The sequence below is a fragment of the Narcine bancroftii genome, chromosome 13, assembly GCF_036971445.1.
Source record: "Narcine bancroftii isolate sNarBan1 chromosome 13, sNarBan1.hap1, whole genome shotgun sequence".
Lineage (NCBI taxonomy): Eukaryota > Metazoa > Chordata > Chondrichthyes > Torpediniformes > Narcinidae > Narcine > Narcine bancroftii.
In genome coordinates, this window is record NC_091481.1 from 15,338,679 (window position 1) to 15,354,051 (window position 15,373).

Below are 15,373 nucleotides of genomic sequence, written 5' to 3' on the forward strand. Positions count from 1 at the left end.
GACGTGGACATACCCCTCCATAAATCTTCGTCCGCGAAGCCAAGCCAAAGAAGAGATCCCTGTGGAACAACACTGATCATTGACCTCCATGCAGAATATGAACCATTTACAATACCCTCTGCCTTCTCTGGGCAAGTCAATTCTGTATCCACAAAGTAAAGTTGCCTTCAGTTCCTTACCTACTTGTTTTCTGAATGAGTCTTGCATGGGGAACCTTTATCAAATACCTTACTGAATAGTACATCCACTAGTCTGCCATCAAAGAATTCAATTAGGCTTGTGAGACACTGCTTTCCCTTGACTAAGCAATGCTGAGAATCAGATTATACCTTTCTAAATGATGCCAGACACATGCTCCACTTACATCCCTGATGGGTCCTAACCTCCTCCTCTTGATTTTCACATTTGTGGCATACTCAGTGACTTGATCCATTCACCAAAAAAGTTGTAGAATTATTTTAATGAGAATTTAATTGTAATACCTTTGTAAGAAATCAGATAATGAAACTATTGGCTGGCTTGATTCTATGTTTCACCAAAACCAAATTAATGTTAATATTAAATGTTACCTTGTCTTTCAGTTCTCAATGGGAGAGGCTGCAGCAGGAAAATGAAGACCGTCGCCACCTAAAAGGTAATACAGCCTTAATCAGATTGGCAAGGAGAATCTGCTGATCGGAATGTACGAAATGCAAATAAAGTATTATTTGTTGATTACATAATAATCCTGTCTCGGTTACGTTTGTGTAGTATTTTTAAAATCTCTCTCACCTATTGTCAGCATTAAAATTTCGTGCCACTCTGCATCTAATTCGCAAGCCAATCTACTGGGTTGCTCTGTTGTATTCCTGGTTTTCTCATTTGATGACTTGTTCTATGTTTTCTGGTCCACCCCTGGTTGCTAAAGTAGTTCTTAAAACACAATGCCATAAAATGTTTATTCTTCAGTGAATTTATTAAAAAAATACATAATATACACCATTTGCTGAACACAAAGAAAGCAGGAAAAAGGATTAAAAAAAAATCTACAAAGAAGAATTAAAGATAACATTAGAACAAAGTACAGTGAAAGTTCCAAAATCTGGACTGCTTGTGGATTGGGTCAGTTTGGATTCTCAGACAGAAGTTTTAAAATTCAAATTTAAGGAGAATAAACAGGGAAATTTTGATAGTTTACCAATGAAACATTTTTCAGGTAAAATACAAAGTACAAAAAAAAACTATTGGTATTTTTTCTAACTTTTCCATGTGGTCATTTGTTGCCACTGTACACCTGTGCTGCTACTGCAAGTATGATACTTTATCCACAAAATGTTGATCTGTAGAACTTGAATTTTTTTTTCTTTTCATGCTTAGGGCTTTCTGCTCATGCTCATGTTGACCTTCCCTATTACTCCAAATTCCTGTTGATTGCTGCTTATCTTTCTTCTTACAATCCTGCTCGAACTGACAAAAGATTTTTCTTGAAGGTAATTTTCTTTTTAAAATTTAACCCCGAATTAAGATTAAATCTTGTAAAATGTAAAAAAAAAAAATCACACTATATGCTATGGGTAATGGAAAGTTCTGTTTTGGTGGTGTAATTAACAGGTTTTAATGGATTGAATTATTTTGAAAGATTTTTAGTTAATCGAATTGAGCAGTTAAGGCATACATGTCAAACTCTGGCCCGCGGGCCAAATTTGGCCCGCAATTTAACTATATTTGGCCCGCAAGATCATATTAAATATATATTAGAGTTGGCCCGCTGGCCGCCGCGCCAGTATAGCGCATGCACACTGAAGGTGAAAATGAAGACGCCGGAGGTGTGGAGGGATCTCAGAGTCCCGAATCCCGGGGATCGGAGCGCCGCACTCAGCCCGCCCGGCTCCCGGACACACAGACGCGGCTGGAGTTGGGGACCATCCTCGCTGGGTCTGCGCTTCAGCGGCGATGCCGGACCGAACGTCTCGTTGGCGATGCCTTCCCCCTCGTTCCGTGCGTGGTGGACCCTGCCTCCCGCTCTTTTGTTGGAGACGAGCCCGGCGCTGTGAGATCGCAGTTTAATCCCTCTCCAGGGGGGAGGGGGGTGGGAGCAACGCGCTCTTCTCAGCCAATTCCTCCACCGCCCCGGACGCCGGCGTTTCAACAGGGGGTTCGGGTGCCTTCGTCAGGCGACCGTCCTGTTGGTCTAAGACAAGGGGAGAGCGTACAAACTCCACACAGACAGCACCTGAACTTGGGTGAACGTGGAGCTGTGACCCCACATTCCACATCAGGACTGTGTGTAAGATTGGGAGCAGTGAGATGGAAGCTTATTTTGTTCCTGTGATTTAAGCCTTTCTTGGGGTGGGTGGGGGGGTCCTTCTCTGACCACTTGCCTAACAATTAACCTAATCACATGTGGAGTTACCACAATACAACAGTTTTCAACCTTTTTCTTTCCACTCGCGTCCCTGTGCCATTGGTGCTCTGTGATTAGTAAGGGATTGCTTAAGGTGGTCTGTGGGTGGGAAGAAAAAATTTGAAGACCACTGCTTTAATCATCCCTCATTGACTCATCATGTGCACGGTTTCAGACGCTAAAGGAAATGGGCCAGTGACAATGACAATGAAAGAGTTTATCCAAAACTATTATTGAACATTTATTTTAATAAGAAAAAGTTTAACATTACATATGTTGAAAGAAGAGAAAACATGCAGATGTTGTTGAAAATTTTCAATAAATATTTAGTTCGGCCCTCGACTTAGTCCAAGTTTTTAATTTTGGCCCTCCGTGAATTTGAGTTTGACCCCCCCTGAGTTAAGGTATTAATGTGGTACTGAGGTCTGCCATGATCATAATAAAATGTGGATTACATGTCTGTCCATGACCTTGTGATCTATCCTAACCTGACCACCTGCAGATTGGAGGAACAACACCTTATTTTCCATCTGGGCACTCTCCAGCCAGACGGCCTTATCATTGACTTCTCTGCTTTCTGCGAAACTTGGTTGCCTTTTCTTTCCCCTCCCCCCTTCCAGTTCTTCCCTCCCTTCCCTGTTAACCACCCAGCCATCCTTCCTTTCCCCCTCATTGCTGCTGTCCCCACCCTCCACCTATCATCTCCTGCCTTTCCCACCACCCCCCCTCCCCAATCTTTTTGTTTGGACGCCTGCCGGCATCCTCCCTTACTTTGAGGAAGGGCTGAAGCCCAAAATGTTGGTTGTGTATTTTTACCTTTGCTACATGAAGGACACTTTTGACTTGCTGATCTCCAGCTTTTTGTATTTTTTATTTCTGATAACTTTGAGAACATTACTGATAAACCCAATGCTTTTTTTTTTTTGTTGCAGCATCATGGGAAAATAAAGAAAACTTCATTTTTGAAGAAACATGAAAAAGTGAGTTAATATTGAATGTTGAAGTTACTTGGTCAACAGATACTCAATGTTATTTTGAGGGACTTGCACCCAAAGATGCACAGAGCTGTAATAATACTTCCTTTAATAATGAAGGTAAATCCACCAGTACTCTTTACAAAAAATGTGAATATTGGATATAAAAGGGGGAAAAAAAAGACTTACCTGCTTAGTCCTATCATGAGAGCTATAGACGTTTAAAAAAAAAACTGCACAAGTCGGTAACTAGAACAATAACCTGCATTGACTGCATGTTGAACTTGTGAATCTCAATTTAAATGACATTCTCTTGCCTGATCAAATTGGAGAGAATACTTTAATTAACAGCTTCAGATCATTGCCTGTAGGTGTTTGAGGTTGTTGTGATTAAGCGCAACTGCTCAGTTCAGCCAGGTTTTCTGTGACAAATGTCTTCAACTACCAATGCTTCACTGATACTGTCGATCAATTTAGGGTTAGTGAAAACCTTGAAGTGGGGTGATGAGTTTGGAATAATGTGTGAGATTTTGATTGCCACTGGTGAAAGAAATTCCACATTGAATCATAACTGGCAAAAGACCGTCTCCAGTTTCCATCTTAATTAATTCAGTGCATTGGAACCTGCAACCAAAGGAAAATATTTCACAATCTGTACTGAACTTTAAGATCAGCCATGATCTCGTTGAATGGCGGAGCAGGCTCAAAGGGTCGAATGACCTACTCCTGCTCCTATCTTCTATGTTTCTAAATTAAAAACTTACTGAGCAGTACCCACCATTACCACTACCTTCATGCAAAGTATGCTGAAGTTTTGGTAAATTCACAACTGGAATGTGAATCATTCTGGCTGTGAGAATGATGGTTGAAAATCTAATGAACAGTGATGTAGCAGAATCTACTGGACTGAATTATTCTGATGTTTCATCTAATTTTGTTAATTGGGATTAAGCTTGGAAATGCTACCAACAGGAATTGCACTGGGTTAATTCCATGGGTACTAAGAAGTAACTTTCAGTTATTGAGAAACAATATGGTTTTTTTTAGCATTGCATTATGATCATTTGAATAACTTGAGCCACCAACTTTCTTTGAATTTGGTGCAAAGCAAAATAACAGGATTTTCTGGTATACCTAATTAATTGTTTTATTTTGCATTATTTTTACATTATTGCTGAACGACCAAAGGAACTGCTCACACTAACCATTGGAGACTCTCCTATTTACAAAGCAATATTTATTTATTTATATGTATTTATGAATACTTGTCCTGCATGTGCATTGTTTGTCTGTGTGTGTGTGTTATATCTGGCTGGTTGTCTGTATGCTTTGCATCAAGGACCGGAGAACGCTGTTACTTGTGCATTCAGATAACAATAAACTTGACTTAATCATTCATGAAATTAATGGCAAGACTTGTTGCCTTAGAGTAGTTGCTGTTGAAAGGCTGTCTTGAATTGCTACAGTTGGCATGATGAAGATAAAAGGGGTAGATTTTAATCCAACAGAAATGAAGGATCAACAATTATGTCTCCAGTTCAGGATGATTTCTAAATTCGAAGAGAACTTGAATTTGGTGGAGTTGTGTTTTGCTTGCTGCCTCCACTCAAAGTTAAGAAGCTCCTCCCTGGACCACAGGATGGAATCATTTTAACTGAAGGCTCAGTAGACGTGTTCTTCACCACTTGGTAACTTCAATAAAATTGGAATAAGCAGCTCTCATCACTATACATGTCCCATTTCAAAATGTGTACAGTGACTTGTAATGGTTTCTGCTAAGTTTGGGTGGCATGGTTGGTGTAGCAGTTAGCGTAACGACTTGACCGCGAACGGGGCCGGACCTGAGTTCGAATCCCATGCTGTCTGTAGGGATTTTGTACGTTCTCCATGTGTCTGTGTGGGTTTTCTCCGGGGGCTCTGGTTTCCTCTCACCCTTCAAAATCATACTGCGGTGTAGGTTAATGGGGTGTATTTTGGGCAGCAAGGACACATAGGGCTGAATTGGCCTGTTACAGTGCTATATGTCTAATTAATAAAAACAATTTTAACTGGCATTTGTTTAAGAGCAGGTAGAGGCACAGATTTTTAAAATGATCTTCCCTACCACATGCTTTTTCCAAACATCCCCAAGAAATGTAACTTTAATAGAAGTAGGCAATGTACATGCATATAGTTGCTAATAAGAATGGATATGGGTTGAAATCCATTCATCTTGACTTGCATGTTTGATCTCAATGAGGAAAGATTGAATAGTTATCATTTTGTTTTTGAAAATGAAGTTTCTTTGAATGGCCTTTTTGTTGTGATTTGGACAATAATAAGTCCCTCCATACACAAGTTATGTATCACTGTATTATGGTTAAGTCACGATCTCCTGCCTGGGTTCCGGTCCCTATTCTGTTTTCTGGAACTCTGATTGCTACCACTCTCCTGCCTGTGACCTTGCTTTTTTTTTTGCATCACCAAATTGTAAGACTCCTTTTCTTCAACTACGATAATTTCTTCAGGTTGTTTCATTTTCTGAGGAGATACAAATGAAATTGAGCACTGAATCCTCTTTAATAATTGATGAAACAGCTGAAGGATCTCCCCCGTTGTTAGATTTCACTTCCTCTGACCCCAATGGGTCTGAGGCTTCACAGAATAATCATGAATCACTGGAAGCTTATTTTGTGTGCTTCTCCTGAACAGTGTCTGTCATTACTGAGGTAATGCCCATGGTATGGCAAGAAATCCAAGTTTTCCAGGGTTTCATTGCAGATTTTTTGTTTGGTGGAATGATATGGTTCGGCAAGGACAGGTTAGCAGAGGACCTATCCATTCTCTCCTTGTTGTGAAATGCTCCATCCTAGGCAACATTCTCATGAATTTCCTCTGCACTCTCTCCAGTCCAATATGCATCCTTCCGATATTCCACGATGCAAGCTTCATCTGTGGCCTGAAATGATTTTCCTGTCAGGACTGCAAATTCCAAGCCAGAGATACTTAACCACAGAAGGAGAACATTTGGACAATCCATTTTGCTGGCTTTGTAAAGCAGCAACCGTAGTTGATCCAATAATCCCATCTTTTTGTCTATTATTGGAGTACTCTCTAACTCCATTTATTTAAAAAAAATCAATCTTGTGTATTAGTGTCTTCCTTGTGGTTTATTGGCACTAATGAATACTGCTTTGGATGCAGTAATTTATCATTTTGATGCATAGACCTACAGCTATAAATATTAAAACTGATCTTGGATTCTACAAGACTCTGGCTTGAGGCTTGTGGGTTATTTTGTATATGAATTTTCTGATAATTTTTATTAAAATAGCTTGTGGGTTGGTACCCAATGTCCAGAGTTCAATTGTGTGTGTGTGTGTAAATTCTACTCCTTGTAAGCTGTTTCATTTCTACAGTCTGGAGAGGCTTTGGCAATGTGTTATTTATGACTTGATCATTTGCAGGAATATTTGGAGATTTCCCCTGATTAATCTTGCCTTTGCCCACTTCCTTTGCATCATTCATTCTCTGCATTGTCAACAGAAACACTCCTTTTCCTGTATATAATACATATGCAGATTAGAATATTGAATCCTCTCCTTCAGGAGTGTTCTTTTTCATTAGGCAGAATCAAAATTGCCAAATTTGGACTTTGGTTTTGGCATCTGGAGGCTGTCATGGAAATGGAGACAGATGATCAAATTCTTAAGTACCATGTAATTATTGAAGTTTTTTTTTCAGTCTGGAATTTAAGAAATTTTTTTTAGGCATGGGCTATTATTCAATATTTATGATATTTTATAAAAGCAAAATGTGAGGGAGAACAGCTAATAGTTTTGGCTTGGTGATCAGATCCATACCAGTCTCCAATGCAAATTTCAGCCACCATTCAGGATTGGCATTATTGAACCTGTTAACAACAGTAATCTTTTCAAAGCATTCAACAGCATAGTTTAAAGTAAATGACATTAATGGGGAACTGTTCACAATCTACTTGGAAACACATTGTCGCTAGATGTTAATAAACAGTCTATTTTTCTCTTACAGATCAGCAATCATCTCCTTGGCCCAAAACCATTCCCACTGGATAGGTTGTTGGCCATCTTCTACAGCATTATTGACAGTAGAGTAACTCCCAGCGCAAACATTTTTTGTCAGGTGAGTCTGGAATATGATCAGTTCCACTGGGAAAAATTTTGAAATGAAGGAAATGCTGGATATAGACAGCATCCAAGGCAGCAGATGTGGATAGATCAATAAAGGTAATATTTCAGGTCAAAGATATTCAGAAAGTTCTGAGTTTGGGTGTTGAAAAGGTTGAACTGAAGATTAATGGGTCATAATCTGGAGATGGAAACTGATTAAAATGGCACAAAACATTTCCTTGTGTCTGCATTTTTCACATTTGTCGAATCCATGATCTTGAAGCTAATAGTCTCTGAAAACTATTATTCATGAGGTCTGCCTTTTATTTGTCAAATTTAAGCACTTTTCTACAGTGAGTTATCTTAAAAATATAACAAATACACAGAAGTTCTTGGGACTGTGGGCTTTGTGTGGTCCCTCAAGATGACTTTTCTACTGTACTGCACCTCTTGACAGAAAAGTCCTTTTCTAAGGACACTAAAAGCTTTATTTGTTGAAAAGTCCTTGGTTCATTATTCCAAATTTGTCTTTATAATTTCACATAATCCAAATCTGTGTATCTGAGATTAAACTTGGTACTCAGCCAAAAGAAACTTGGCTTTAGAATTAAATTAATTCATCCACCCTTAGAGCTGATGGCATTGAATACATAGAGCATTATTAATAGTCTCATTAGGGTCATTGTAAGAAGAACAGTTGCCTTTGTCTCATTAATCTCCTGATCCATGGACGTCCGACTCTTGTCATCCATCTCTGCTTGTTAAATGAGCATTCTTACTCAGTACAAAGAGAGGGAGGAAAATAAGTTGTGAAGAGACAATAGACAATAGGAGCTGGAGTAGGCCCTTCGGCCCGTCGAGCCAGCACCGCCATTTTACAGATCATGGCTGATCACTACCATCAGTACCCCTTTCCAGCCTTATCCCCATAACCCTTAACTCCTTTGCCCACTCCTTAACTCCTTTGCACAGGCCAGAAAAGGATATAGATGATTAAATTAGTGGCAAATCAGGATCATTGTGGGGAATATGTGGTTATTCATTTTGTTCAGAATATTTAGACACGAAGGGCACAGATTGCCCAGGTAATGCAGGAGGTGCGAAATGCTAGAATGTAGTACAGGAAGTGAATAGGAGGATATTGGAACATTTCTGTTTATTGCAATGGGAAAATTAAAACAAATGGGGGAATTTACACTGCAGTTTTATAGGACACTGAGAATAGACCTGAAGTTCTGTTTTAGCTATTTGTTGTTGAAGGAAAAATATAAATATGTTGAGAGCAGTTTACACCGTGTTCACTGGGCTGATAGCTGGAGAGTGCAGGTTGTCTTGAAAGGAATGAGTGAACCTACAAGGTTTCGCTTGGATTGGTTGGCAGTGAGAGACAGATGTGGAGAATCTCGAGCCATGGATCACTGCTCAAAAATAAGTGTTTCCCATTTAAGACAAGCTAAAGTTTATTCTCTTCAAATGAGTGCAGCAGGAAGATTTTTGAATGTTCCTAGGGCATTGACAAAATGTTACCAGTTGTTGGCCAGAATGTGGATTTGATAGTATCAGATAGGTCTTTGGGACCTGGCATGGAGAGTTCCAATGTAAAAGATTTTAAGTTGGTCACGGACTGTCTTAAGATTGATGCTCTGGATAACTGTGTATTGACAAGTTGATATTCCATGCACAAAACACTGTTACGGCAGTGTTGCTGCTTGTGCGGACCCAGGAGAGTAGGGAGCAGACGCACATCACAGGGTCCTAGCATCCAGTCTTAATGCCAATGATACCACACAGGCTTTAAATGGCTTGTTAAAGGAGCTGTCATTTTTTTTAAATCCTGCAACCACGGAGGTCTGTGCCCATGATGGTGGTGCCTGTGCTGAGCAGAGTACCCCAACTGGTTGTGGACTTGGGGGGGAGGGGGAGGAGGAGGAGGAGAGAAGAAGGGAAGTAGTGGACAGGTGTAAGGCACCAGAAATTTTGAAACCCCCCCCCCCCACCTCCTTCCCTTTGAGTAGGAGAATCATAGGAGATAACCCCCCCCCCCCCCCCATCAGGGAAGTGGCCATGATAGTGGACTAGCAAAGGGCTTAGCAGCTGAAACACCCGCACAGGCTGCAGGTACTGGAGATTGGCTCATGGGAATCAGGTATCATAACCGGGATTTGAGAGAGTGCTGAGGGCAAGAAGTGCTCCTGAAGGGCCTCGGCCGTTGAAGGCTTTCTGATTGGATCTGGAGCTCGGGTTGCTGATGGTTTGAGCTGAAGTCTGTGCAATTGCAAATTCTGTCAGAGCAGTGGAGGGGAATCCATGGACACTCAGTGTCTCTGAAGGGATTCTCTTCAGCTTCTCTTTCATCTGTCATTAAGGGTGCCAGGCAATGTTCTTGACGACTCTTTGTTTGCCTTCTAGCTGACAAAAGTTGAAGTATATCATGTAGGTTACATTTTAAAGGTCATAATTTTATTCAATAGTAGTGTCTTGTTGAGTGGCTCGGTATCCCTTTCCTGCTCCTATTTTCCATCTTCGTGAGGGTGTACTCCTTGTAAAACTTCTTCCCAACAGCTGCTTTAAAATATTTTGTTTATCTATTTTATTACCCATTTGTGACACTGGGAGGCAGCATTGTGCTAACATTTGCACAGTTACACTGTCAACAGCAGATTTGGAAAGAAATTTTGTCGGTGAGCAATCCAGACAATGACTTTGGGAATACGCTCACTGTAAAAATGTGTGATTAACTGCAGTAAATTTTCCATAATTAAATACAGTAATCTGCCATCTGGAATGGTTACTATATAAATATTTTCAATGCTACCATTTGCTCCAATCTTTTTATCTTCATCACCGTGTACAAAAACCCCTTTCTGAAAAGTCACTGAAAAAGATTCTCAGTTGATTATTTAGAGTGCAGATATTTAAAAACAAGTTTTCAAAGATTAGATTACAATTTCCACTTTATTTCACTGTGTGTGTATTTCTACTGACTTGAAATTTGATCCCCTCAAAATTGGCCATCTTTATGGGTTACATTTTGAAATCACGATTCATGTTCTTGTGCATTTCAAAAGCATTGGGGTAAATTAGTTTGACCTGAACTATGTTATTCTTGGAAATAAATGAGTACCTGCAGCATCTTTCCTGTTAAACGTAGTTATTCTTTCCTGATTTCTCCAGTTGTTTAATGTATTTATTGTGAAAAATTATATTTCATCACCATTGACAATAAGAATATCTTAATCTGTGCATTTGAAAGCAATCATTCTGGTTCTGTTGAATGGTGCATATTTTTAGAAGTAAGAGCAAACTGGAAATGTGAATAAACCCACCAGCAATTAATCCAGACTGGAATGGAACCAGTATTGAAACAAAATACCGACTGAGGTATAGAGCCAGCCGGAGAGTGGTTGAGATTTAGCAAGGACTGAAAATCAGTGGGCTGGGGTGACAAATTGGGGTTGAAAGATCATTTTTATGCACTCTAAAAGGGGACAGGAATAGTAATATTGTGCCTGAGACTATTGAAGGTTAAGAATTAAAATGTAGTTGCTTTGTTCTCCGACAACAGCTTTATGACCTGTTTGTGGTTATTGGATGAACCTTGTTCTAGACGCTGTGCTACTTGTATTGAAAAGAGCTTGTTGTTTAAAAATATTGGCTTTATGAGATTTAAGGAGATATGAATGTTGAATGGATTTGCAATTTATTGATGATTTGTGCTTTAAATCATGCAGGAAATTACCCTATTGCTTCCTCAATAAACGCAAATCACCTCATGCAGCCCCTGTATTCAATTTTCATCTTTTTTGTTTGGTATTCACTCCACTAGGTGTCACAGTCCATCACATTTATTTTAACTAAACTTAAAATATTAATTTAATATATTTAAAAATGCTGGCTTTAATTGCTCACTATTTTCCCCAATTCTGCCATCTCTGGTGCTAATAATTCTGTTGTTTGCATTGTTACTATAATTTCATATCTCACATAATATTATCAGTGCGAATTTCTAAATACACAGGGTTTTTTTGGTGTGGTACTGATGAAGGTCAGTTTCCCAGCAGCAAACCAATCCATTCCATTTTCCTTTCCTTTATCCCATGTCGCCCAGCAGTTTATGTCCATCATGAGCTTTGTAATGGACCTAGTGCATGAAGCAAAAATATTTTAATTTTACAACATTCTTCGTCACTGTTAAAAAATATTTCTGATACATGACAGATGGTTTTATTGAAAAATGTTTCACTCAGTTTTAATAACTATTTTTCTATCATACCCAGTTTATTTTCATCTTGCTGGAACCTTGCTACTTTGTTGAAAAATTATGTTTATTTCCCAAAGTTACAATTAATGTTGTTTCCAAGAGTTACATATTCTCAATTGAGTACATGTGCTGCAAATGATCTTCAACTGAAAAGGAGACCAAAAGCCCATCTGTAAAGAAGTTTCTTATGTTTTACCTCCATTTCAGTCAGCAATAGCCATTTTAAAGGTACCAACCAGTTTTTGGTGCTCTAGAACTACACAATGCAATCTAAGATTGAGGATTTAATTGGAGCGTGTCTCCATTAATTAAAAATTGGCATCAGTTTATTGTTCTTGATTGGCAGTTTCCACGATACTGTGGGCTCCTTGACAATTTACTTCATTGGCAGATTTCAATATCAATCAGTTTTGGAAGTCAATTGTAACCAAGGAATTGTCTTCTATATCCATCCAAATGGCATTAACATCATCTTCTCTGGTTTCCATCAAGATTTCCCCTCCCCACCTTACCAGAAGGAAGCAATTTTGAATATGTGATTACAGACACAATGGTAATTAAAAGATTTATAACAGACATGTACATCAAACTGCAAGAGAAAGAGAACGAGGAAACAAGCTGTAAACCCAAACAAAGATGGGAACAAGATCTAAACATAAAGATAAAGAATGAAGCATGGGAAAAGCTATGCTCCGGAACTATGAGAAATACAATAAACACGAGGTTACTCATGATACAATATAATTGGTTACACAGGCTATACACCACTCCCCAAAAGTTAAATAAATAGGACCCAACCGTATCAGACAGATGTTTTCATTGTAAGAAGGAAATGGGAACAACAGTACATGCAATTTGGGCATGCAAGAAAGTGGAAAAATTTTGGGAAAATTTAAACCAGGTATTAAATAAAATCACAAAAAGCAACATACCAAAAAATCCAGAGATCTTTCTTCTAAGTAATACAAGAAGTAAAGAACTTGAATTCGATTTGGATGGAGCACAAAAAAGATTTATTATGATAGCCTTAGCTGTAGCAAAAAAATGTATTATGTCAACCTGGAAATTAGAAGATAGCCTGAGAATACAGCAATGGTACATAGAAATGAATAAATGTATTCCATTAGAAAAAAATAACATAATTTAAGAAATAACATCACAGTACTCGAACAAATTTAGGAACTGTACATGGAACACAACAGAGAAGTCCTACTGCGGACCTCCACAGAAGAAGACAACGAAATTAACTGACCCAGTTTGTAAAAGTAGAAGACACAAATTTCTTTGTGATGACATTATTTAATGGGTTTAATGTATCATATAGGTTGAACGTTGAGTGGGTGGGGGCAGTGAAGGAGAGAGGGAAGGGAGGGGGAAAAAGGGGAGAAAATGACACTGTGTATATTCAAGAGGGAAATGTTTGTGTGTATTTTGGTCAGTATGGTTCATAGTGTGAAAATTTTAAAAATTTAAAAAAAGATCCCCCCCCTTCCCCTGTTGCCTTTCCCGTCTTTCGCTCTCTCTCTCTTCCCCTTTCCCTCTGTCTCTTTTGACAGAGCCAAAATCAATTCTCACCATTCCTCTTATCCAATTAACATATTTTGACTGTTGGTCTGCACTCCTCCCCCCTGCCATTCTTCAGTCTTTATTCAGATGACTTTGGTTTTTTTTTGTTGCTTGTATCTTGAAGAAGGGCTCAGGCCCAAAACATATCTTTACCTCCTATGGATGCTGCAAGACCAGCTGAGTTTCTCCAGCATTGCTGTGTGCCTTTTACTATCTTCCAAATCTAAATGTTTAATTTTTTTCATTACATTAGCAAAACATTGTTTGATTTTTGTATCCATGATCATCAGAACCAAGCCATTTGGTTTTAACAAAATTGTCTTAACCTTTTTGTTAAATTGAGCTGTAAATTTATAGATGAAGTCTTGTAGCTCAGCAAATTTAAAGTATTTTTCAGGTGACTCTCTTGAATTGTTATTCAAAATATTTCCCTTGGTACAAAGCCTGCTGATTTAGTACACATTTACATATTTTCTTTTAACTCATTAGGGTAAGGGTTTTGGTGAGAATTAAACATTTAAATACTGATATCAATTATGTTACTTCATTTTTAATTTGGGCATACAGCATGGTAACAGGCCCTTCTGGCCCACAAGCCCATGCCACCCAAGTATCCCAATTGATCTCCAACCCTGTACATTTTTGAAGGATGGTAGGAAACCATGCAGACATGGTAAGAACGTACAAACTCCTCAGATGGCACTGGATTCAAACCTGGGTCACTGGCGTTGTAACAGCATTGTGCTAACCATGCCAATAATGTATACATACAGTAAGACTCTCATTATCCAAAATTCTCATTTATCAAAAAAAAATTTAAATTTCAGATAAATGAGGATATCTGAAAACAAATCAGAAATCCTCATTTATCCAAATCTTTTTTCTGAGCTGAACTGACCTCCCAGCTCTCCAACTCTCCCTCTCTGCAAATGATCAGAAGAATCCCTTGTCCCAGAATTATCAAGAAGAGTGAACTCCTAGGCAGGAATGGGACCTCTGGTTTGGTGGTGTCCCCTCCCCTCTTTCGCCACAGTGGAGCTCCCCAACACCGACTCCGAACCATCACCTCAGCCAACTACCACACTCGCACCCCGAACTCCCTGAACATGGTGTGCATGTGCGGTAGGCCGAGCAGGGGAGGAGTCAGAGACTGTAGGAGCTCCAGTGACCAGGGAGACCGGAGCCAACTGACTCACCAGTGAGTTTTCCACTGGCCTGGGAAGCTTCCCCAGGGATCAGCGGCAGCTCTGTGTGCTTGTGGGGATCAGCTGCGATTGGAAGGTCTTGGTAATCGGCGGGGGCCAGCTTATTTTTTGGTGAGAATTAAATATTATTTTTGCTTAGAAAGCTTTCCCCTGTGTTTGTTAAACGTTGATACAAGTGATTTGCTGTTGCCATTGGGCTGGTTTTGAAAAATGGCCAATTCTCTGGAAAAAAAACGTTTATCCAATTATAGGCCCAGTCCCGACTATTTCGGATAATCAAGAGTTGTACTGTATTATTGCTTTATTCCAACATGAAAATGCACAATCAATTGCTTAACATTAGAACTAAAGTAAATGACATTTGGGTGGAACGCTTGGCGAAGCGGTTTAGCACATCGCCTTTACAGCGCCAGCAATTGGGAGTGGGGTTCAAATCCTGCGCTGTCTGTTAGGAGCTTGTATGTTGTCCCCTTATCTACATGGGTTTTCCCTGGGGACTACAGTTTCATCCCACCGCTCGAAACGTGCCAGGGGGCAGCATGGACTTATGGGCTGAAATGGCCTGTTACTTATGTGCTGCATGTCTACATTTTATTTTAAAAAAAATTAAAGTTGAAACACAAGTATATGATCCAGCCATTGCATTAACAATCTTGGGTTCCCAAAGCTACAAGTTCCTCTTATTAATTGTTGTACTCATTTTGAGTTGCTTTTGACTATTAATCATGAGTTCCAACAAATCTATCCATATCTTCCATAATAAAATTCTTGCTTTTTATTTTCTGAATTTTCTCAGTTTGTAGCCTTGTCTATTTCTAAACATGTACTTATATGATGTACTTTCGCTGGTATCTAGA

At 39.2% G+C, this 15,373-nt stretch overlaps 1 protein-coding gene across 7 annotated transcripts in view; it reads left to right on the top strand.

The window, feature by feature from the left end:
* orc5 (origin recognition complex, subunit 5) overlaps window positions 1-15,373 on the top strand; it is a 65,321-nt gene that overhangs the window by 29,954 nt on the left and 19,994 nt on the right. For 6 of the 7 annotated variants that reach the window (XM_069907564.1, XM_069907566.1, XM_069907565.1 and 3 more), the window contains exons 10-13: window positions 582-634; window positions 1,357-1,469; window positions 3,316-3,363; window positions 7,387-7,497. In XM_069907564.1, coding sequence (XP_069763665.1) covers window positions 582-634; window positions 1,357-1,469; window positions 3,316-3,363; window positions 7,387-7,497 — 325 coding nt within the window. The remainder of the gene's footprint in view (window positions 1-581; window positions 635-1,356; window positions 1,470-3,315; window positions 3,364-7,386; window positions 7,498-15,373) is intronic. The other variant, XM_069907567.1, reaches the window with a different exon arrangement.